Source organism: Callorhinus ursinus, unplaced genomic scaffold (assembly GCF_003265705.2).
Source record: "Callorhinus ursinus isolate GAN/ISIS: 27379988/994484 unplaced genomic scaffold, GSC_fseal_2.0 scaffold18, whole genome shotgun sequence".
Taxonomy (NCBI): Eukaryota; Metazoa; Chordata; class Mammalia; order Carnivora; family Otariidae; genus Callorhinus; species Callorhinus ursinus.
Window position 1 is genome coordinate 36547157 of NW_027397080.1, and position 21522 is coordinate 36568678.

Here is a 21522-nt window from a genome sequence, read left to right on the forward strand (position 1 = left end):
AGCGGCCGGGCGGGGAGCGGCGGGCGGGCGGGCGGGGCGCAGGCCGGCAGCGGGTAGGCGCCGGCGTCCGAGTCCCGGGCCGAGCCGGGAGCGCCGCGCAGGCCCCGCGCCGCCGCCGCGCCATGGCGGAGACCAAGATCATCTATCACATGGATGAAGAGGAGACGCCGTACCTGGTCAAGCTGCCCGTGGCGCCTGAGCGCGTCACGCTGGCCGACTTCAAGAATGTGCTCAGCAACCGGCCCGTGCACGCTTACAAATTCTTCTTCAAGTCCATGGACCAGGACTTCGGGTCAGTGGGCCGTGGGGGCCTGTGCGCGAGGACGGGTGTCCGCACCTGTCTGCGCCCGGGCAGGGTCTTGGGGAATCTTGGGACTGTGACCGGGGCAGTGCCTCCGCTCCCCGGGGGTGCTGTGCGTCCAAGCTGGCTGTGCCCTGAGCTGGGGACGCCTGGGGCCCTGGCTGCCTGCCCAGGAGCCTGAGAGCGCTGGACGGTGGGGAGGCGAGGGTCCTGGTTTCTCCACCCACTCTGGGCCTGGGCCTGTGTGGCAGAGTGTGTTTGACTTGCGGGTGGTCAAGGTCCGTGGTCAAGGGTGAGCTGAAGTCCCACCTTGGCACTTGTCAGACTCAGGGTCCCACCGCCTCCCTTCTGTGGAGGGCAGGTGCTTAGAGGGCTGACCTGGAGGGCTTGTGATTCATTGGGCCTGGGGTCAGAGTAGTGTCAGGGGGGAAGGTAAGGGTTGGGGGCAGGGTCCTAGCCGCCTAGTGGGTCCACTGTAGTTGTTAGTATGGGGGAAAGGAGGTGATCTGCAACCGGCACAGATTAGTCTGCTGGAGTCTGCAGAAGTTTCCAGAGGCTCAAGACAGCCTCTCTCTGGATCCCTCCTCCGGGGTCCTGAGGATAGGGCAGAGATCAAGGATCACTGGGGACCGTGGGTTGTCACTCCACCTGCCCCTGCCTGAGGGTTGCTGTCTGTTGGGTCCCTATTCTTGTTGAGCCACTTAGTACTTGGGTTCCTGGGAGCAGCCTGGGCCATCTGCTGACTCCAGCAGCCTCTGGGTCAGTGTCCCCATGTCCAGCCTTAGTGGTGGCTGTCTTGGCTGAGGGGACTTCCCGCCTGCACTGGGCAGGGCCTCTGGGACAGTGAGCTGGAGGCTGGCTGTCCGCTTGAAGCTCTGTCCGAGGCCTGAGCCAGCACAGCCATGGGTAACTTGAGTCCCCAGCTCAGCAGTGCTGGTGGGGGGGGGGGGGCGTTACTCAGAGGCCTCATGGGCTGAGCAGGTGTGCCTGGCCGCCCTCAGGCAGTCTGTGTCCTTGTGTGTGACTGTGTCTCAGGACTTTGACATTGAGGCCATTTCCTCGATTCTCTGATTTGCATGAACCCTGGGCAGCCCCAGGTCGGGTCAAGCTGGGGCCATTCAGTTCTCTGGGGGGCCTGAGGGAAGTTTGGACAATTAGACTTTCTTGTTCTCCACCACCACTAGGGAGAGGCAGAGAGGGAGCGTGTGTTCTCCTCAACCCTGGGTGGGCTGGGGAGCAGCCCGGCCCCACCATGAGAGGGGTAGCCTCAGATCAGGAGCTGTGAGGACCACCCTGGTGAGCCTGGACCTGCTGCCCCAACCTACCATCCCACTGTGGGCCAGGCCTTGAGTACCCCAAGCCTCCATTCCTGGCCATAGTTGGCCACCTAGTAAGGGAAAGGGGAGTCTGAGGTGTGGCCACGGCCACCTGCTCTGGGCCGGGTCCCACTCCCATTTTGGCCAAGTGGCGGGGGGGGGGGTCCTGTGCCTACCTCCCACTTTTCCCATGCAGGTCACAGCAAAGCTGGAGAAGGTCCCTGGGCCTATGGTGGGCTGGCGCAGAGGTGCCAAGCTTTGGCTTTGGTGAGCGGTGGTGCAGGGAGGAGTCTGGGCCCAGCTTTTAGACTGTGAGGCAGAGGTTGGAGTCCCTTGCTATCAGGGCTGCCTTGCTGATTCCAGGCCTGGCTTAGCTCATCTGCCTGGCAGTGGCCCTGGTCCCTCCATCTCTGGGCCAGGAGTTCCGGTCTCTGAAGCCACCTGCCTGTGGGCCATGTGAGGGCTGCAGGGCAGGGGGTGGGGGCTGGGCCTGACCCAGCCTACCTGGGTGAGTGCCCACTCTGCCCTCTGCAGCCGGTCTGTCTGGGGTCAGTGCCCCCAGTGGTGTTGGGAGAGTCTAGACAGGTACCTTTGGAGCTCATGGCTGGGTGTAGATGGCTGGGACCCGCTTGCCCTGGAGCCTGCAGAGCTTCAGCCTGGGGGAGCTCTAGTGTCAGGAGGCGGGGCTGGGGGGAGGGGCAGCCAAAGGCATGGTGGGAGCTGAGGATCCCTGACTTGTGGGGACATCTTCGAGATCTTCCCTGTCATGTATGAGCTTGCTCTGCCATCTTCCTGCTTCGTGGTGGGGAGGTCTAGTTGGGGGAACCCTGTGCCTCTGGGGACCCACTGGCAAGGGTTGGCCTGTGGCATGCTATGGCCTCTGGGAGTCCTGGGGGTCCCCCTGTGGCTGTGCTTGGCTCTAAGGGCCCTGCTCTGAGCAGATTCCTTGCCAGGGCGAGTCTGTGGGGGTGGCGGGCGGGCGGGGCTGGACAGCCACAAGTTTGAGGTTAACCGGGATCTCGCCAGGAATTCTGAGGTTGGGAGCATGATGCCAGTGGGGGTGCCCCTGGGTGGCCACCCTTAAGGGCCGGTGGAGACGGCTTCTGAGGTCTGCTTTTCCACCTGATGAGGCCTGGCCCAGGAGGGAACCCCAGAATTGTTTGGAGACATTTCCCCCAGGCTCCACTGAGGCCTCCCCTGCCCTTGTGTCTGCCTGTAGCTCCTGGAGATTATGCTGGCCGGCAATGGGTTTTCCTGAGGAAAGCACCTGCGCCCTTATCCTGGAGGCTCTGCAGCCCCCCACCCCCACCTCCTGGCTGTCTTGGCCTAGCTGGGTGGGGGCCTTGGTGCCCAGGCTTTAGGTGGAAGGCAGGATGTCCTGTCGTGCTGGGTTGGGGGACTTGGGTTCCTCAGGCTGGGAGCAGGGTAGGGGAGCAGGGACTCTGGGCCCTGGGGGCTCATTTATGCAGGGGTAGGGGGCACAGAGGCTCGGGCAGCCCTGGGTGATTGGTCATCTGGAGGCGCTGGCCAGGGGGGCAGCCCACCCCTGGGGGGCCAGGTAGGCCCTGTGGTGTGAGGGCTGGGGAGCTCATCTGCCTGCCTGGGGGGTGAGTCAGAAAGGGCGGGGGCTTGGGAATAGCAGAGGAGGCTGGGCCACCCGGGCTGTGAAACAGGAATCGGGTCCCTCCCGAGTCTTGGTCGCTGCGTTCACTCACAGACGTGCTCTCGCCTGCCGGGCCCCCAGAAGGGCTTGCTGCATGGCTGGTTGTCGGCTGCAGCTGGCAGAGCCCCAGGGGGTGCCGGGCCCCCTCAGGTCTTCCCATGGTGGCCCCCTCTTGCGGGGGACTTCAGCCGAGTGCTGGGCTGGGTCCCAGCCTCCCCGGGGAGTTCAGTTCTGCGGGGCTGTGGCTGTGTAAGTTGGGGCAGCAGACACGGGGGCTTTTCTTCCCGTTGGGTGTCCACCTCGCTGCCCCTATGTGGCTGGCATGCTGGGGGTGTGTCTGAGGGGCTGCTGCAGGATGCTGGCAGTGTGCCCCCTCCTGCCCTGGCTGGCCCCATCTTTTCTGTCCTCTGAGGCCTGGGTGGTGGGTGGTGGACCTGGGCCTTGCTCCCTTGGGGGAGTATGGGGTGCCCGCTCTGTGGAGGCCTCCTGTTGCTGCCCAGGACGGGCAGAGTCCAGGCGTCCAGGCTCAACAGGTCACAAGGCTGCTTCCTGCCTGTTCTCCTGGCTCCTGTTTTTCTCCTGGGCCCAAGTCCCGGGTGTGGAAATCCCTCTGTGTTGGGCAGGGCTGGGCTCCAGCGGGGTAGGGCATCGGGGTGCCTCCTGCTGCAGGCCTGGCCCTGACTGCCCTGATCCCTGGGCCTCAAGGGGGCCACAGTGTGGGGTGCGTCTGGGCCATAACCACTGCCCGCCCTGCCCCACGGCCCCTCCCCGGCTGCCCCTGCGAACCGTGCTGGCGGCTGCCCTCCTCAGGCCTTTGAATCGGGCAGCTGACCCATCCCCCACCTGTGTCTGACCACGGCATGGTCGACTTCCCTCCCAGTTCGCGTTGCTTTGGCTCTCTGTGTCCTGCCTGGGTATCTCCCCACCCCCAAACCGACCTAACTGGGGGCAGCATCAAGACACCAACCAGGGGCCGGATGCTGGGTGTGTGGCTGCTGGGGTTTGCTGGCCTCTGGGGCTGGGACTTCTCATTGGGCCCCAGCAGCCCTGTGCCTGGCTGTCCTTTCACGCCTTGAGTTGGGCTGTTGTAGAGAGTGGGGTCTGCTTCTGTCTCCTTGGCCAGGTGGACGGGGCAGGAGGGCAGTGGCCTGCCCTCCATGTGCACGTATGGATTTGCATGCAGTCCATCTTAATCTGCCTATATTCACGTGGTCTGATTGTGCTCACATCTGTATTGAGGCCTGCTGTGAACTGGGCCCTGTTCTGGGTTGGGGCCAGGTTTGGGGCGTGAGGAGGTGGAAGGAAGAAGCCAGGCAGAGCCCTGCTGTCAGGGATCCGCACTCCGTGGGGCACGTAGACACAGAGCAAGGCAGATACTTGCGTTATAGGGTGTTATAGGAGGTGACCCTCTGCTGCTCGAGGGTCTGGAGTTCGGACCTCCCTCTGCCCTGGGCCCTGGAAGGGGTCTGTGGGAGGATGACAAGGGTCCCCAGGAAGGGATTGCACCAGGTAGGGGCATCCACACAGACTGACATCTGGGCATGTGGCTGGATGGCCTGGGCTGGCATGTACCCTGGACAAGAATATGGGGAGCTCTTCCCTCCAGGGCCCACCGGTGGGAGCCATCCCTCGTGCAGGTGGTCTCACGGCACTGTCTGCCCACAGGGTGGTGAAGGAGGAGATCTCCGACGATAATGCCAAGCTGCCCTGCTTCAATGGTCGTGTGGTCTCCTGGGTGAGTCCATGGGATGTTGGCAGAGAATGCTTGGCTAGGGTGGGGGCTGGGCTGGGCTGAACCCATGTGGGGGGGTGGGGGTGGGCCTGAAGGCTGGCGGTGTCCCTGAGCCATTGCTGTCCTCTGCAGCTGGTCCTGGCCGAGGGCGCACACTCAGATGCAGGCTCTCAGAGCACTGATGGCCACACAGACCTGCCCCCACCTCTTGAAAGAACGGGCGGCATCGGGGACTCCCGGCCCCCCTCCTTCCAGTAAGGACTGTGGGGGGGGGGCTAAGCCTGGTGGTCCTGAGGGGCCTGCTGCTACCAGGCCTGTCGGGGGAAGGGGCAACTAACCAGGGACACGTGGTCAGTAGAAACTGGTCAGTGGAGGAGGGGCGGGCAGAGAGGCCCAGTCTGGGCAGGTGAGTGGGTGGGAGAGGAGGCAAGGAGCTGGGAGGGTGTCGCACGCAGTGTGGGTGGCCCAGCCTGCCCCAGCCCACCCCGTCTTGTGGGCACAGCCCTAATGTAGCCAGCAGCCGCGACGGAATGGACAATGAGACTGGCACGGAGTCTCTGGTCAGCCACCGGCGGGAGCGAGCCCGACGCCGGAACCGCGAAGAGGGTAATGAAGCCGCACCCTAGACATGCCCGGGCCCCCATGGTGCACCCTCTGACCCTGCCTACTCCCAGTTACTGCCCCCAACCAATGGGGGTCCCAGAGTAGAGGTCCTAGGCCTGTCTGCCCAAGACCCCAGGGACCCCCCCCCCCAGCAGCCTCACAGTCACCTGGCCGGCTCCCAGGGCACTTGGTGCTTGAGGCCACACAGGGGACCCCACGGCCAGCTCCCTTCTTGCTGTCCCCACAGCTGCCCGGACCAATGGGCACCCAAGGGGGGACCGGCGGCGAGACCTGGGGCTGCCCCCCGACAGCACCTCTACTGTGCTGAGCAGCGAACTCGAGTCCAGTAGCTTCATTGACTCAGATGAGGATGACAACACAAGCCGGTGCGTGGGTGTGTGTGCCCGCAGATGTGTGTGCGCAGGTGTTACAGGTATGTGTGGGTGCGTGTGCACGCAGGTGTGTGCGCGCAGGGGTTACAGGTATGTGTGGGTGCGTGTGCACAGGTGCGTGTGTGCGTGCAGGTGTTACAGGTATGTGTGGGTGCGTGTGCACAGGTGCGTGGGTGCATGTGCATGCAGGTGTGCGTGTGCAGGTGTTACAGGTATGTGTGGGTGCGTGTGCACAGGTGCGTGGGTACCTGTGCACACAGATGTGTGTGTGCAGGGGTTACAGGTATGTATAGGTGCGTGTGCACAGGTATGTTACAGGTGTGCATGGACACACACATCCAGATGTGTGTGTGTGTAACAGGTTTGCATGCACGTGTGCGTGGGTGTATGTGTGACTAGATCTGTGCGTGCAGTCACGTCACGTATGGGTGTGTGGGTGTGTACGGGTATGTGCACATGCATGGGGGTGTGTGAGTCCATGGGCATGTATATATGGGTGGGCGTGTCCGTGCGTGGGTGTGTAACAGGCGTGTGTGCACGCATGTGCTGGCTTCCTCAGTGTTTGTGTCTCCGTTTTGCCTGAGTAATGCTGCAGATAGGTGTGGGGTTTGTGTGTGTCGTGTGTGTAGGGCCATGTCCAGTCTGGAGCTGAGCCTTCTCCTGAGCCAGCTCTACCCCAGCTCTGTGTCCCACAGCTGACTCGGCTAGGGTGGCACGGGACCTGACGCCCATCCTGTGCACTCCCTGTCTTGTGTGTGTGGGGGGGTGGGGTGCCCTGTTCTCCACCCCACCGCAGCCCTGCAGCCTCTGGCCTGGCCCCTGACCTTCATGCCCCCCAGACTGAGCAGCTCCACGGAGCAGAGCACGTCCTCCCGGCTCATCCGAAAACACAAGCGCCGGCGGCGGAAGCAGCGCATGCGGCAGGCGGACCGTGTAGGTGGTGTAGGGGGCAGCCAGGCGCAGGGCGGGGTCCGCCTGCTGAAGCCCCTGCCTCCGTCCCCTCACGCGCGTCCCTCCGCAGGCTTCTTCCTTCAGCAGCATCACGGACTCCACCATGTCCCTGAACATCATCACCGTCACTCTCAACATGGGTGAGGCCTCACTGGGGTCCCCCGTGGGGCGCGGGGCCCCTGGGTGGGGTGCACCCCCACAGCAGGCACCTGCTCACCCCTCGCCCCTGCAGAGAGGCACCACTTCCTGGGCATCAGCATCGTGGGGCAGAGCAACGAGCGGGGGGACGGCGGCATCTACATCGGCTCCATCATGAAGGGGGGGGCTGTGGCGGCCGACGGGCGCATCGAGCCGGGCGACATGCTGCTGCAGGTGCAGGGCTGTGGGAAGGGACTGGGGGGCCGAGAGGCTGGCACCCCTGCCCTGCTGTGCTGAACCCCTCACCCCCCAGGTGAATGACATCAACTTCGAGAACATGAGCAATGACGACGCTGTGCGGGTGCTGCGGGAGATCGTGTCCCAGACGGGGTGAGGCACAGTGGGTGGGCGGTATGGGGGGGCCCCCTTGGGCCTCGCCTGTGTGACCTGCTGCACCCCACAGGCCCATCAGCCTCACGGTAGCCAAATGCTGGGACCCGACCCCCCGGAGCTACTTCACCATCCCGAGGGGTGAGTGACCCTGCAGGGCTACTGGGGGTGGGTTGAGGGCGCTCGCCCAGCCTGAAGGTCCTTTCCTCTGTGCCCCCGTGCTCCATCGTGCGCTACCGTCCATCCGTCTGTCCGTCCGTCTGTTACCACCCGGCGGCCACCCAGCTGACCCGGTGCGGCCCATCGACCCTGCCGCCTGGCTGTCCCACACGGCGGCGCTGACTGGAGCCCTGCCCCACTACGGTACGAGCCCCTGCTCCAGCGGCATCACGCGCACCAGCTCCTCCTCACTAACCAGCTCCGTGCCCGGCGCCCCACGTAAGTGGCAGCTCAGGAGAGCAGGGAACTGAGGCACCAGGGCGAGGGGCCTGGCCGAAGTGCCCGTCCCACACGGTCGCACTCGAGGGCTGTCCTGCCGTGTGGCCAGGGCGCACACGCACACGTGTCTGCCCTCACGCACACCCTCCTTCCAGCTGGCTGTCTGTGTGGTGGGACTGAAAGTTGCCCAGACGGGCCAGGCCAGCCCTGGGGCCCTTCTCTCCTGGGGAGGAGAGGCAGTGCACGCGTGTGACTCCCACCCGGCTTTCCTGCAGCTAACACAACTAACAGCCCTGAGCTAGCGGACGGGGAGGGGGGAAGAGGCCTCTCCCCGTGGGGCTCTGGTCTGCAGGGTGGGGGTGGCCTCACCTGGGTTTGGGCCCAAGATCTTGATGAAGCATCTGCAGGGATAGGGGACAAAGATTCAACCCCCCTCCCCAACCCACCCCTGCTCCCCACCCCTGTGAGGGTCCATCTTGTGGTGGGATTGGACCCTGCAGTCACCGGATGGCCTCACGGTCTGGGCTCCAGGACCACAGACCCGACCTGGAGCCCGGGCTCTGAGATAGGCTGCCGCAGCGGGGCCTGCAGCCCATCCCAAGGCCTCCCCCTGCCTTTGGCTGCTCAGGGCTGAGGGGGGGGCTGTGCCTTACAGAGCTGGAGGAGGCACCTCTGACGGTGAAGAGCGACATGGGCGCCGTGGTGCGCGTCATGCAGCTGCCAGACTCGGGCCTGGAGATCCGTGACCGCATGTGGCTCAAGATCACCATCGCCAATGCCGTCATTGGTGAGGGCCCCGCCGGGCTGGCTCCGGGCGGGGCGGGTCTGCCCCCCGGGCTCTGTGCCCTGATGTGTGCTCCGGGCCAGGGGCGGACGTGGTGGACTGGCTGTACACACACGTGGAGGGCTTCAAGGAAAGGCGCGAGGCTCGCAAGTACGCCAGCAGCATGCTGAAGCGCGGCTTCCTGCGGCACACGGTCAACAAGATCACCTTCTCGGAGCAGTGCTACTACGTCTTTGGGGACCTGTGCAGCAGTGAGTGGGGGGCTGGCGGGTGGGGATCCCAGAGGGCCTGCCCTCACTGCCCTCACCCACCCTCCCCTCCCGCCAGATCTCGCAGCCCTGAACCTCAACAGTGGCTCCAGTGGGGCCTCGGATCAGGACACGCTGGCCCCACTGCCCCATCCGGCCGCCCCCTGGCCCCTGGGTCAGGGCTACCCCTACCAGTACCCGGGCCCCCCGCCCTGCTTCCCACCCGCATACCAGGACCCTGGTTTCAGCTATGGCAGCGGCAGTGCTGGGAGTCAGCAGAGTGAAGGTGAGAGCCTGCTGGGCGCCCAGCTCCCTGCTGTCCCTGCCGCCTGGCTCTGCCCTGTGTGTGCCCACCCCCTCTGCCCCATGCGCTCCTCCCTGCTCTGTGCTGAGGCCCTGGGTGAGCTCCTTCTGGAAGGGGTGAGTGGTTCAGGGGGATGGGGAGAGCCCTGCAGACTTTGGGGTGTGTGTGTGTGTGTGTGTGTGTGTGTGTGTGTGTATTGGGGGGGTGCTGGTGTTCCAGGTGCAGCAGAAGCAAAAAGCCAGGAGATGGCATGGGGAAGGATGGCAGAGAGGTCCCCGGCCACAGTGGAAGACAGACATTGCCCCCAGCACCTGCAGCCTGGCCGGGAGCTGGAGGTGGACAGTCCCACAGACAACTGTGGACTCACCCTGGGATGTGTGGAGAGCTGAGCAGGAAGCTCGAGGGGCGTCCCTGCGGAGGGCACTTGTTGGAGGAGTGGCCTAAGGCTGTCAGTGTCACTGAGGCCAAGGGACAGAGGTCAGGGAGCTAGTCCCGTAGATCCAGACAGGGATGGGAGAGAGAGGAGAGCAGGTCAGAGGGCAGTGGTGCCCCAGGGGAAGCTGTTGCTGGGCGCCTGTGGACCCTGGACAGGCCCGTCTGGTAGCCGCATGCACCGTAGGCGGGAATGGGTGTCCGGGCCGGGCCTGCTGTGTAACTCATGCTATCCCTTGCTTTGTGCTGAGCAAGCCTTAGACTGAAGGACTAGCGGAGTGGACCCTCCGGGCCGGTAAGCCAGGGTCCTGCTCGGCGTCCCTCTCGGCATGTTCCCAGCCAGCTGGCCTCAGGCTCCCCGCTCTTCCTGGGAGCCCAGGACGGGGCTGGACTGAGTAGCTGGCCAGGGCCTTGGGGCTGGACGGAAGGTGGGTCTTGGGGGTGGGGGTGGGGTGCCCAGGATGGCCGACGGGAGCACCGGGCACACAGGGCCTCGCTCGTGCCTCAGGTTCTCAGCTGCAAGATCAGGCATTGGGGTGAGATGGGGGGCACTGAGCTGGCCCCAGAGTGTCCCTTCCTGCCCGCCACTGCCCTCCCCTGCCCCCCGGCCTGCTGCAGCTGTTCTTGCTTCTATGAGTGGGGCCAGCCCTGCTCTCCTGTCTGCATGGCTGCCCCCCCCACACCCGCCCTGCTTGAGACTACCAGGTTCTGTCCCTGGTTGCCCTGGCAACGGCTGGTCATCCTGGAAGTGACGTGGCCCGACACTGACCATCTCATCCCTCTCCCTGTCCTTGACTCCAGGAAGCAAAAGCAGTGGGTCCACCCAGAGTGCCGGCGGGAGCAGCCGGCGGGCACTGGGCCGTGAGAAGGAGCGCCGGGTGGCTGGAGCCGGGGGCAGCGGCAGCGAGTCAGACCACACGGCACCGGGCGGGGTCGGGGGCAGCGGCTGTCGGGAGCGTCCAGCTAGTCAGCTCAGCCGGGGCTCGGCGGCCGCCCCGGGCCTCCCCCCATCGTATCCCTTAGCAAAGGCGTACTCGGTGGGGGGGGGGCCGCCGGGGGGGCCGCCCGTCCGGGAGCTGGCCGCTGTCCCCCCAGAGCTGACGGGCAGTCGCCAGTCCTTCCAGAAGGCCATGGGGAACCCCTGTGAGTTTTTTGTTGACATCATGTGACTGAGGAGAGAGTGCCTTCAGCTCGGCCCCATGGTGGGGGAGCCAGTGGTCCTGCCCGCTCCTGCAGGAGGGCACCGCCTTTGGGCTTGTGTGGGCTTGCCTTATTGGTGGCTGTCCTGGGTCAAGCGAGCCTGTGCTTGCCTGCACACAAGGGTTCATGTCGGGGCCCAGGCCTGGACGGAGAGGGGGAGCAGGCTGGGCGAGGGGCTGAGGGCAGCCCAGACCACCGTGATCTGAATTCGGCAGTCCGTCCATTCCTCTTTGGAGCAGCTTGTGTCCGTGCAGAGCCCGTGCCCTTGGGGTGTGCCTCAGGGACCCCCACTTGCCTACAGAGCTGTGCAGAGGGCCCCAGACTAAGCTGAGAAGAGGCTGCTGGGCCTGGGTCCCCTGTTTGCCCAAGTCATAGGCCCCACCACTCTTGCCTGGTCTGGGTTGGCCCTTCCTGAAGGTGGAATCAGAGCCCCCAGGCCCCTCTGTGGACGCCCGGGGTAGGGATCTAATTTATTTATTTATTGCCTGGCCTGTGTGCTCTGGGGGAGGTGGTGGCCAGGTCAGGTGCCCCCCCCCCCCACTGGGTCTCAGATTGAATGCAGGGACGCAGGTCCTGTCAGAAAGTGGGAGGGGTTGGTGAGGGGGAGATGGGAGGGGGACGTGTTTCAGCTGGTGGTGGTGGGGTTGTGACCCTGAGGGGCAGAGGGCCCGGATGCACACAGCTGCTGCAGGGGCAGGGTGTGGGGAAGAGGGGGTAGCCAGCCCACCCCTCCTTGCTGTCCTTGGGTGACTGCCCACCCACTCACGCCGCTTCCTTCCTGGCGTTTCTGGCCTGCACACATCTGCGCTGTAGATACTGTATCAAGTCGGAGTGTCCATCCAGATAGTTAATAGAGCTGCTTCTGTGTAAATGCTATTTTAAAGACTAAAAAGCATTTAATTTTATGGGACTGATGTGTGGCCTGTGTCTGTTTTCTTCTGCCGGGTACCTTGGAAGGCTGGGGTGCGGCTGTCTCTGGGTCCCTGCTCGGCGCCGGGCTCTGTCCCCTGTGCTGGCTGCCGGCAGGGTCCTTGGCAGCTGGTCCTCTGTCCGTGGTGCTAGCTCCTGGCTCCAGGGGTCTTGGCTGTGGATGCTGGCCTTGGTGCTGACCCCCCGGGCTCTGTCCACGGTGCTGGTGGCCATCTGATCCCATTTTACCCGCTTGGGCCGGGCCACAGAGAGAGGAGGAGGTTGGGTGTGCACCCCATCCCCCCCACCCAAGTAGGCCTCTTCCCTGTTCATCATTCCCGTCCCACTCTGGGGCCCATGATCAGTCACACGTCCCTGCAGAGGGGTCAGAACAGCTCCCATCACCCACCAACCTCCCTTCCCTGTGATGCTTGGATGGGGTGCTGGCTGGAGGCTCCAGGCTGGGCCTGGCCAGGCAAGTAATACCCAGCTTGGACTTCAAGTGATCTGACTGGGGCTTTCCTGAGCTCTTGGCATGAGCTACAGGAGCCCCAAGGAACCTTTTTATGGGCCTCTTTCTGGAACAGTGGGGCTGGATCACCTGGGTTGGCCCTGGCCAAGGCTTGGCTAGGACACATACAGAGCTGCTCTCGGGCCCCAGATGGGTGCTGAGGCCCTTCATGAATGCTGCAGGCCCAAGGATCACTGTGGTGTCAAGGTCAGCAGTCAGCCTGCAGTCAGGATCTAGAGCTGGGGGTGGTCTCAGCAGCTGGGGTAGTCTGGGGGTTGCTTCATAGGAACTTGGTTTGGGGGCATCTCAACTAAATCTGGGTTCACTGGGGTGAGGTCACTGGGTCAGGGGTCACTTGTTTTTGCCCTGAGTCTCCTTCCCCCCAGTACCACTGCTGCCCTGTCCTCCAGCATTGTCTCCCAGGAACTCAGGGGTGTTGAGCTCCGGCCGCCACAGCAGCAGGTAGCACTTGGGCAGGTGGAAGGTGGCCAGGATGCCCAGTGCACAGAGGAGGATGGCGCCCATCTGCACAGTGGGCTGGTGGGCCATGTGCACATTGGCAAAGAGGGGCACAAAGATCCAGGTGATGAAGTAGGCCAGTATGGCAAAAGTGAGGCTGCGGGCGCCGTTGTAGTGGCCTGGCCGGCTCTGCACCAAGAAGGTGCCCAGGAAGCAGAGGAAGGTCAGCGTGGCATTGGTGGCATGCACCAGGCCAAAGCTGATCCAGGAGCGCACGCAGCAGTGCACCAGCGCCTCTGTGAGCAGCACCCACCAGTCCGTCACCACTTCTGGTGGGAAGACCACCAGGTACCAGGCACACAGTGCTGCTTCCGCCTGCAGAGCAAGCAGCAACACCAGCCAGGCCCAGGGTCCCTGCAGGCAGCCACGCAGCTGCTCTGCCCAGCTGGGTGGCCGCTCCGAACCCACAAATATCTGGGCCGCCTGCAGGAAGAGTGTGCTCAGGCAGCCAGCGAGGGGAAGGTGGAGCAGGGGCTGCTGGGACAGGCAGCTGGCCGGGGAAGAGGAGCATGCTGAGGCAGACAAGGCCCAGGCAGGCCAGGCCAAAGCAGGCCCGTGGCCCGCCTGAGGCCTGAACCAGCAGGCTGTCCCAGTACCAGATGAAGAGCCCCAGGGCCGCCAGCACCAGGCCCAGCGCCAAGCCCAGCAGTGTAAGCGGTACCAGCATGGCTGGCTCCCCCCACATCAGGAACGTGGGCCTGCGGGGAAAGCAGTGTGTGCTCCGGTCCGGGGACCACTGGTCCTGGTCACACTGGGTGCAGAGGAGGTCCACTGTGGTGTGGGAGCAAAGAGGGGGCACTGGGGGGGGGCACGGGCTCCTTGGCCTCACTCCCACCCACTTGCTCTGGCCTCAGGGTTGGCCTTGGAGCCGAGACACGAGGCCCTGTGGGTCCCTGCCTGCCCCCCCCCGCTGCCCCCGTCCTCAGCTCGTGCAGCCTGGGAGAGGGGCTCACCTGGGCTGCGCTGGTAGCTGCCAGCCTTGCAGTCCACACAGTCATAACAGCAGGAGTGGAAGCCCTTCACTCGGCGCACCTGGCCCTCCCTGCACTGCCAGGAGCACTGGGACACGGGCCCCTGGCACGGGGCCTTGGGGCTCAGGTTGTGCTCAGCCGGGTGCACCGCCCAGACCTGGGGATGGTCCCCCCGCCGCCCCTGCCCCGGCAGAGCCAGAACTTGTTCGTGGCCGGGGGGAGTGCAGCTGGGGCTCAGCTGGTCCCCGGGCATGTGCCAGGACAGCTGGGACTGCCAGAGCTCCAGGCGGCCATCGAAGGCTCCTACAGTGCGCAGCTCAGGCGTCGGGTCCTGCCACACCCACAGTTTCAGGTCATAGTCCATGTTCACGTTCCCGCTGGTATCGAACTGTAGCTCCACTCCGCGAGTGCGGAAGCTTGTGTTGTACATGTTCTCCAGGAGCTGGTGGATGGGTTGGAGCCGGTGGGGGGCGTTGGGCCAGTAGCTGCCTCCAGTGCACACTCCCCACTGAAGCTCCTTCTCGGGAGTGCCGGGGGCTCCCTGCCCTTACCTGCCAGGGCCGCACAGGCTCCCGCGGGGGGCAGCCTGAGGCATTGCAGAGCAGCGTGTTGTGGAGGGCCTGGGCCACGGCATACACAGCCGCGTAGGCAGCGAAGGTCTGGTGGTGCAGCAGCCCCGCAGATATGTTCTCCAGCATGATGTGGTCACACTGGGGGCAGCATGGCCCCACCACGTGCTCCTCCAGACCCAGCTATTCAGTGTCCAGGGAGGCACAGAAGGCGGGATCAGCAGCCAGGGCCAGGCGGGTCCGCATGTAAGATGGGAACTTGGGCATCGGGGCGCCCTGCTGTAGGAAGCTGAGCACGGTGCCCACCTCAGCCATACTGGGCACTGTCATGACCAGGTCTGAGGTCAGCCAGGCCTCACTGGCCACCCACACCTTGGGCGAGAGCTTGTAGTGGATGCTGTAGCTGAAGAGGGTGCGGGCGGCATGGGCGGAGGAGAACAGCACCACCACCCGCACACTGCTCTGGTTCACCTGGTGCAGCAGGTCCTGGGCGGTGCCCAGCGGCAGGCTGCCCACGTGCGGCAGTGGCACCAGGTCCTTGTGTGCAATGCAGATGCCCCTGGCGTTGGCCAGGCTGGAGAAGAGGCTCAGGCCCTGCCGGCCATACTCGTCATCACTGCCCACCACGGCCACCCAGTTCCAGCCGAGCTCCTGAAGCAGCTCCGCCATCGCCACCACCTGCACGCGGTCGCTGGACACCGTGCGGAAGAAGGACGGGAAGATCTCCCGGTTGCTCAGCTGGTCAGTGCTGGCACCGTAGCTGACCTGCAGTGACCGGGAGGCAGCTCCTGACGTGGGGGCTCCTGCAGGCAGGGCCAGTGGGGGTGGGGGGGCGCACCTGCGGCACGAGGAAGAAGCTGAAGAACTTGCTGGTGACGGGGGTGAGCTCGGATGAACGGGGTCCAATGCCAGCCAGCACGTGGGGCTGGTACTGCGTGTAACTGCAGTAGGCGGCAATGTCGCAGCTGCCCGCTTTGGCCATGAACATGCGGCTGGGCTTCATGGCCACCGCAGGCTCTGAACACGCATCGAAGAGGTCGTAGCCCAGGTGCAGCCCTGGCAGCAGGGCAGACCCGTTGTTGATCTCCTCCACAGCCATCTTCATGGCCAGCGCCCAGGGCAGGCCAAGGGACGAGAACCTGGGGCCACACAGGGCTGCAGGTGGCCGACACCTCATCCCCGCTCAGGAGCACCCCAGACCTGAGCCACCCCCACCCTCATCACGCCTTGCCCCCCACCCCCCGCATTCTTACCTGGTGCACATGCTGGCATTGGGTTAAGTCCTGTCGCTGAGACCTGCATCGTCGGCCGCGCCCAGGGGGAAGAGCCCACCCAGCACATAGTCCCCTTGCATCCTGAGCTGCCAGGATAAGCACAGTGGGGTGCCTGCTCCGAGGCCCGAGAGAGCCATGAGGCCCAGGAGAGTCAGGCCTGGCATGGCAAGTGGCGGCTTCCAGCAGGGATGGCAAATGAGAGAATCGGGTGGGGGCCCTGATATGATGACTTGGGACAGGGGAGGGCAGAGGATTTGCTTAGCAAAATCCTCACCTGTCCTCATCTGCCAAGCCCAGGGGCCCCTGGGGACACCCTTGCTTTCCTGGGCCCCATAGGTTTGTGCTCTTTGGACTCTTATTTTATTTTATTTTATTTTTTTAAAGGTTTTATTTATTTATTCATGAGAGACAGAGAGAGAGAGAAAGGCAGAGGGAGAAGCAGGCTCCCAAGGAGCAGGGAGCCCGATGTGGGACTCGATCCCAGGACTCCGGGATCGTGACCTGAGCCGAAGGCAGACGCTCAACCATCTGAGCCACCCAGGCGCCCCTCTTTGGACTCTTTTATCCTGATGTCACCCACCCACAGGCTCTCTGGCTGACAGTGACCTGGGCAGGCAGGCTCTGAGCAACCACTGACCATGATCTTGTTACCTGCCTGTGCCCAAGCCCCTTTGCACCCACCGCATTCCTGGAAAGGAGGAGGGACACTCAGGACTTCTCCGCCAGAGGATCCTGGGGTCTCTAGCTGCCTGGGGGAGGTGCCAGTGCCCCGATAAGTAGGTACAGAAACACCTCTTCCAGCCCTGGGGAGGACTGTTAGTAGCCAGGGGTTAGGGGTGAGGGGTGGGCTGCAGGGGTGGCTCCACCTGCAGGCTCAGGGGGCAGACCAGCCAGGAGGACAGTGGCCAGACAGCCTGCCAGCTCTCCATCCTGTGGCTGGGGTGGGGAGGGCCCCAGGGTGGGGGCTGTGGCCTCTCAGCTTGTATGAGAACAGGGCTGGGCTGTTGCCTAGAAACTTCAGGGACCCTGAGGCTGGTTCTGCCCACACCCTGCCTGGGCTCTTGACAGAGCAGGTGCCTCCCTCTGGGGACAGAGGGCACAGCCGGGCCTGCAGGACCGTGCATGCAAACGAGGGAGGAAAGGCTATAACCAAATGGGCCTCTGAAGCTGGGTCAGCACCAGGTGTGTGCAGGTGAGCCCCAAAAGATGTGCCAGCAGCAGTTCCTACTTAGCCTCTGGGTTGCCCTGGGGACCTGACACGAGGTTCAGGTGTGGGGGTGCCCAGTAGGCACCCAGAGGAACTGGGGGAGGCTACCGATGCCCCTGGAGAGGAGTAGGAGCTCTGGGTGGTCTCAACCCTGGCAGATGTTTATAGGAGATGGTCTGGGATCTGATCTTTGCTGCCTGTGGGGAGGGACCAAGCTGCATGGCACGCTCAGGGCATGCACGTACGTGTGCAGCACACACACGCAACACACACACATATGACGCCTATGCCGTGCGTGGCCCCGTACATCTGTATGCACTTGGGTGCACACGTGTGCAGCCCTCATGGTCATCTCCAGCCACAGGATGGGGAGCAGGCGGGCTGGTTGCCGTCCCTGTGGGACAGGGCGAAGCAGCAGGCCTGGAGGTGGCAGAGGGGACCTGGCATTGGACACTGCTATTTGGGACTGACACTGGAGTGTCCGAGAGCATGCTGCCTGACATGGACCCTCCTTCTGTCCCAACCCCTGCTGTGGCTCAGAGCCCCTCCCCTGCACAGGCTTTGTGGGCCTCAGACCTGCCCTTCCAACCCAGCCCCTTGGGTAATTGTTTTCTCACCTATAAAATGGGGATAATGACATGGACCTTGGTGGGGGTTCGAGGGACCAAGCTAGAGGCTACACAAGCACAGACAGGCAGCATCCCCCTGCCCCATGCTGGCCAGGATAGGCCACCCGTCCCCGTGGTTGACACTGCCCTGTGAGCCTCGCAGTAGGGCCTCAGCCCCATGGGGTCACGCCCCTCCTCCCTTTAGTAAGCAGCCGCCTGACACAAAATACCTCCACCCTGGAGTGCACTGCCTGCTCTGTAAGTGGCCTTTATTGATGTTGGAAAAACAATTACACTTTCCCAGGGTCTCTGCAAGCTGACACGTATGTACATCTGCTGCATGGTGGATACGGTCCCCTTGGCATCGAGGGGCCTGAGCTCACAGTGAAGAGCCAGTAGGCCAGGCCAGGCCAGGCCCCCACGTGCTGGGCATCCGGTCCAGGCTCTCTCCGTGTGCTATCTCATCCTGGGTCTCCTGAGCTCTGGGCTCTGTAGAGCTCTGGGCGGTGCTGTGCAGATTCGCAGGCAGCTGCCTGGGGGGGGGACCCGACTGACAGTGTGGCCGTGGGGGGCAGCTGATGAGAGAGCAGAGAGGCAGGGCAGGCCTCTGCTCAGGGCTTTAGTTCCTGGCTGTTGCTGCCAAGGACATGTGGGGCCCTGGCTAGTAAGGACGCGAGGGACCGGGAGGGAGCCTACACTGCCAAGGGCTGCCCAAGGGTTCTATCCCTGTCCTGGGGACGACTAGCCCTGTGTGCAGGGGCCCGAGGGTACCTGGGTACGGACACAGAGGTGGGCCGGGGGTGGACAAGCACCTGCTGAAGGTGCTTGCTGGCAAGCAGGATGAAGTCTCTGTGCCGCAGGGACCTGTGACTTGGCCCCATTTCACGACTTGGCTCACAGGCAGCGGGCAGCTTCTCTGGCTTTTCCATGAATGCTGATTCCTGCCCCTTCCCCGCCCTGCCTTCTACACCTCACCGTCTGGGTGAGGCCTGATTGGACACATATGTAACTCAGCTGAGGGTAAAGCAAAGATGCCCCTGGGCAGAGCAAGGTGATAAGGGCGGAGTAGATTGCCAGGGCCTACATGCCATAGGCCAGAAGCACAGCCCGAGAGGGCCATGCTGTGCCCGTGGCTCTGATCAGGCTTGGTCTGATCAGGCTTGGCCGGCAGGGGAGAGTGTTCTTCCCATTCCTGGGGCACTCAAAGATCTCCATGGTGGGACTGATGGGTGCCGGCTGCCCCAGCCCAGCTCTGCAGGGGAAACCTGCCCCACCTGGCCTGCTGGCCCTTAGGGCAGATCCAGCAGGGAATGCTCAGCGTAGAGTTTCTGGGAGACATTGTAGACATGCTCGATGAAGGGCAGGGCCTCGCCCAGCATCTCCACAGCCTGCTCCGGGGACCCCACGTTCATGGCCTCCAGGAAGACCTTGCGTGTGGGCAACGTACAGAAGGCCACGGTGACAGCCCGGCGGATGATCCAGGGGTGGTAGGCCGCCAGAGAGGCATTGTAGGAGTCCGTGCAGAGGACGGCCGTGCGGGCATCCTCGGGGCTGGTGCGCAGGCCTTCCAGGAAGAGCTGCAGCCAGCGCAGGGCACGGTGCAGCCGAAGCACCGTCCGGCAGCCCGAGTCAGGGTGGCGGGAGCGCCGCTCCAGGTCCACCAGCTGGTTGCTCACCTCGTAGGCCACCATGGACTGCAGACTGCTGTAGGGCTCCCGCTGGGGGCCGCTGCGCAGACGATCCATGATCTGCAGCTTCGCGGTGACATCCTTAGAGATGAAGGAGAAGATGGCTCCCAGGCTGTTCAGGAACCTGCTCGAGGGGAAGTAGGAGTTCAGCCCAGGTGCAGGGGAGACCGCCCCCAACCTCCTGGGGCACACGTCCCCCTGCAGGCAGGGGTAAGAAGGCTCGGTGCTGCCGGCCAAGTGGTGCATGAGAACGGCTGACCAGCCCCAAGCAGGTGGGAGCTGGGTGTGCACAGCACATGGGAAGTGTGGGCCCCACAAGGCAGTGCCCCCCAAAAGTACCTGACCAGCCCCCTCCAGCCGGCGAGGTAGTGATCCAGCAGCACCTCTTCCTTCTCATTGAGACACTGCTTAAAACTGACTAAGACGACTTTCAGGTTGAAGTCCGATTCTAAGCCATCCATTTCTTAGTTCGTACTGAAACACAAAGGAAGTCAGGCTGGCGGGCTGTCTCCCTGTGAGTCAGCTCCCTTCCTGGGTCACTATTTCAGGGTGGCGGGGAGAGCAGTCAGCAACTGAAAGCCCACAGTGGGCCCCGTCCCCCGGTCAGCCCCTTCTCCCCGGGAGCCTACTTCACTCTGCCTGGGCCACATGCTCGGACATAATGACCTGGTGCTGCCGTGCCCTGGGCCTGGAACACACGTCCACAGATCTTAGCACCACCCCCCCGTCACTCAGCCGGTCAAACCACTCTGCTCTGATCTATGGCAGACATCTCCACTCATGTTTTCTTGCTTGTTCACTGTTGTCTCTCTCACCAGGGTGTGTGTGTTTTTACCAGCTGGAGAAATATCTGCTGAGTCTCTGCCCAGAGCCGAGCACCCTCCCAGGGTGATGGCCTGTGAGGCAAACAGTACTTCCTATCAGGGCGATATTCTTGGAGAAAGCCAGAAAAGTCCAACACGGTAGGTAAGAAAAGATAAGTACTATGAAAAAAGAGACAGTAGAGCGAGGTCGAGGGCCAGGAAGTGTGGCCAGCTGGGCTGGGCCCTGAGCAGAGACTGCAGGGTCAGCACGCCTGACAGACCCCAATCTTTTCACTGGAGCCATACAGGTGCCACACGGAAGTGCAGCTGGGCCAGAGGTCTTCTACACTCTGAAGACAGCCATAAGGCCCTCCCCCAGCCCCAAGGAACCTTCCGGAAGTGCTCTAGGCCAGAGTCTTGCCCAGGATTCTGCTCACATTCATACAGTCACTCCATAAACATTCAAGGGCCCACACACTGAATAGGTGCCCCAGGGCAACCCAGCCTCTGCCCTCCTGGATGCCCAGGGCAGGCACTGGGGTTGGGCTCTGATGGTCCCTGGAGACTCAGCAGCATCTCACCACCCAGGATGCCAGGAGCACCTGATGGGGCCTAGTGGCTGCTGAGGCCCTGGAGGCCCCTGGCATTGGGCCAAGCTCCCAGAGGTGAGCTCACCCTGTCTTCAGGTGTGGGGGACAGTCGTGCCCAGCCTCAGGAAGACAGTGCTCCAGCGACTTCCGGCACGCCCCTCCCCTCTCTCAGGGCCTGTCTTCCGTCCACTGAGCAGATGGCCTCTGAGGCCTTCAGGGCTACCTTCCTGGACACCAGACATCCTGTGGGCCTGGCTTTCCTGTCTAGAACCTGAGCCAGCAGCGCAGAGGAGCTGCTGGGAGCTTTTCAGAACTTGCAAACAACAGGAAGGCCACTGGCTGTGCAGCCCGGGGCAGGCAGCCTGCCAGCTCTGGGGAGGTGATGCAGGGCACCACCAAGGCTCCCCCAGGGTCAGCCTACAGCCCCAAGGTCAAGTCTCGGCAGGAGGGCTGCCTGAGACCCGCAGGTCTCTGGTTGACAGCAGGCTGAAGGCTCCCAGAGGAGGGCACCCATACTAGCACCCCAGGCCCAGCGGGTAGGAGTGAAGCCCTGTCCAGGAAGCCCTGCAAGTCTTGCTCGGGAAGGGAGCTCCAGGTGGCGCCGGGCTCGGACCCCGAGCTCGGGTAGGGTGGGGCCCCAGTCCTGGGCGGGCCCTGCTCCAGCTGAGGCCCAGGGACTGAGCAGGGGCCCCGGGTCCGGGGAGGCGTGGGACCCAGGCCCTCGGCCGCCCCTCCCGCGCCTGGCCCTTGGCGATGCCCAGGCCCACCTGCCCAGTTCGGTTGGGCTCTGCTCCCTGGCCCCGGGCCCGAGCCTGCCGCCCTTCCGCTCACCTGTACCGCCACCGCTCGCTCACCTGTGCCGCCGCCGCCGCTGCCGGGGGACTCGCTGCCCCGCCCCCGGCCACCTCCCTGACGCCCGGGATTGGTTGCCGGCTGCCCAATCCGGAGGCTCGACGCGTTGGCCGGCGTTTCCGGCGGGCG

The 21522-nt window shown here is 63.9% G+C and overlaps 3 protein-coding genes across 7 annotated transcripts; 1 reads left to right on the forward strand and 2 right to left on the reverse strand.

Annotated features, from left to right (window-relative positions):
- The first annotated feature begins 24 nt into the window (after nt 1-24).
- Nucleotides 25-11802, forward strand: DVL1 (dishevelled segment polarity protein 1). Of its 3 annotated transcripts, XM_073903520.1 has the most exons (16): nt 25-292; nt 4946-5015; nt 5145-5266; nt 5515-5618; nt 5863-6001; nt 6847-6940; nt 7029-7098; nt 7191-7330; nt 7410-7486; nt 7560-7627; nt 7772-7924; nt 8580-8711; nt 8792-8959; nt 9036-9242; nt 9948-9987; nt 10494-10630. In XM_073903520.1, exons 1-15 carry the CDS (start codon nt 123-125, stop codon nt 9956-9958), a joined length of 1725 nt encoding a protein of 574 aa, XP_073759621.1. In that variant the 5' UTR covers nt 25-122; the 3' UTR covers nt 9959-9987; nt 10494-10630. The 3 variants fall into 3 exon arrangements, with proteins under 3 accessions (XP_073759621.1, XP_025712033.1, XP_025712034.1); XM_025856248.2 differs by lacking the exon at nt 9948-9987 and having other exon boundaries at nt 10494-11802; XM_025856249.2 differs by lacking the exon at nt 9948-9987 and having other exon boundaries at nt 7772-7849; nt 10494-11802.
- Nucleotides 11803-11937: 135 nt separating this feature from the next.
- TAS1R3 (taste 1 receptor member 3) lies at nt 11938-17556 on the reverse strand. Its single transcript, XM_073903532.1, is given in 6 exon segments — nt 11938-13321; nt 13323-13602; nt 13785-14244; nt 14354-15136; nt 15210-15510; nt 15625-17556. Coding segments are annotated over 6 exon segments (2787 nt in total). The 5' UTR covers nt 15930-17556; the 3' UTR covers nt 11938-12663.
- Nucleotides 17557-17698: 142 nt separating this feature from the next.
- Nucleotides 17699-21480, reverse strand: CPTP (ceramide-1-phosphate transfer protein). 3 transcript variants are annotated; one of them, XM_025856935.2, is made up of 3 exons: nt 21373-21480; nt 19488-19622; nt 17699-19272 (listed from the first exon to the last, which is right to left on the reverse strand). In XM_025856935.2, exons 2-3 carry the CDS (start codon nt 19607-19609, stop codon nt 18750-18752), a joined length of 645 nt encoding a protein of 214 aa, XP_025712720.1. In that variant the 5' UTR covers nt 19610-19622; nt 21373-21480; the 3' UTR covers nt 17699-18749. The 3 variants fall into 3 exon arrangements, with proteins under 3 accessions (XP_025712720.1, XP_025712721.1, XP_025712722.1); XM_025856936.1 differs by having other exon boundaries at nt 21396-21450; XM_025856937.1 differs by having other exon boundaries at nt 21309-21397.
- Nucleotides 21481-21522: the final 42 nt, after the last annotated feature.

Coding starts and splice junctions, on each gene's coding strand:
- CPTP (XM_025856935.2), bottom strand. CDS start 19,609: ATGGATGGCTTAGAATCGGACTTCAACCTGAAAGTCGTCTTAGTCAGT. Junction 19,273..19,487: donor GGCTGGAGGGGGCTGGTCAG/GTACTTTTGGGG, acceptor CCCCTCGAGCAG/GTTCCTGAACAGCCTGGGAG.
- DVL1 (XM_025856248.2), top strand. CDS start 123: ATGGCGGAGACCAAGATCATCTATCACATGGATGAAGAGGAGACGCCG. Junction 8,960..9,035: donor CTTTGGGGACCTGTGCAGCA/GTGAGTGGGGGG, acceptor CCCTCCCGCCAG/ATCTCGCAGCCCTGAACCTC. Junction 9,243..10,493: donor TGGGAGTCAGCAGAGTGAAG/GTGAGAGCCTGC, acceptor CCTTGACTCCAG/GAAGCAAAAGCAGTGGGTCC.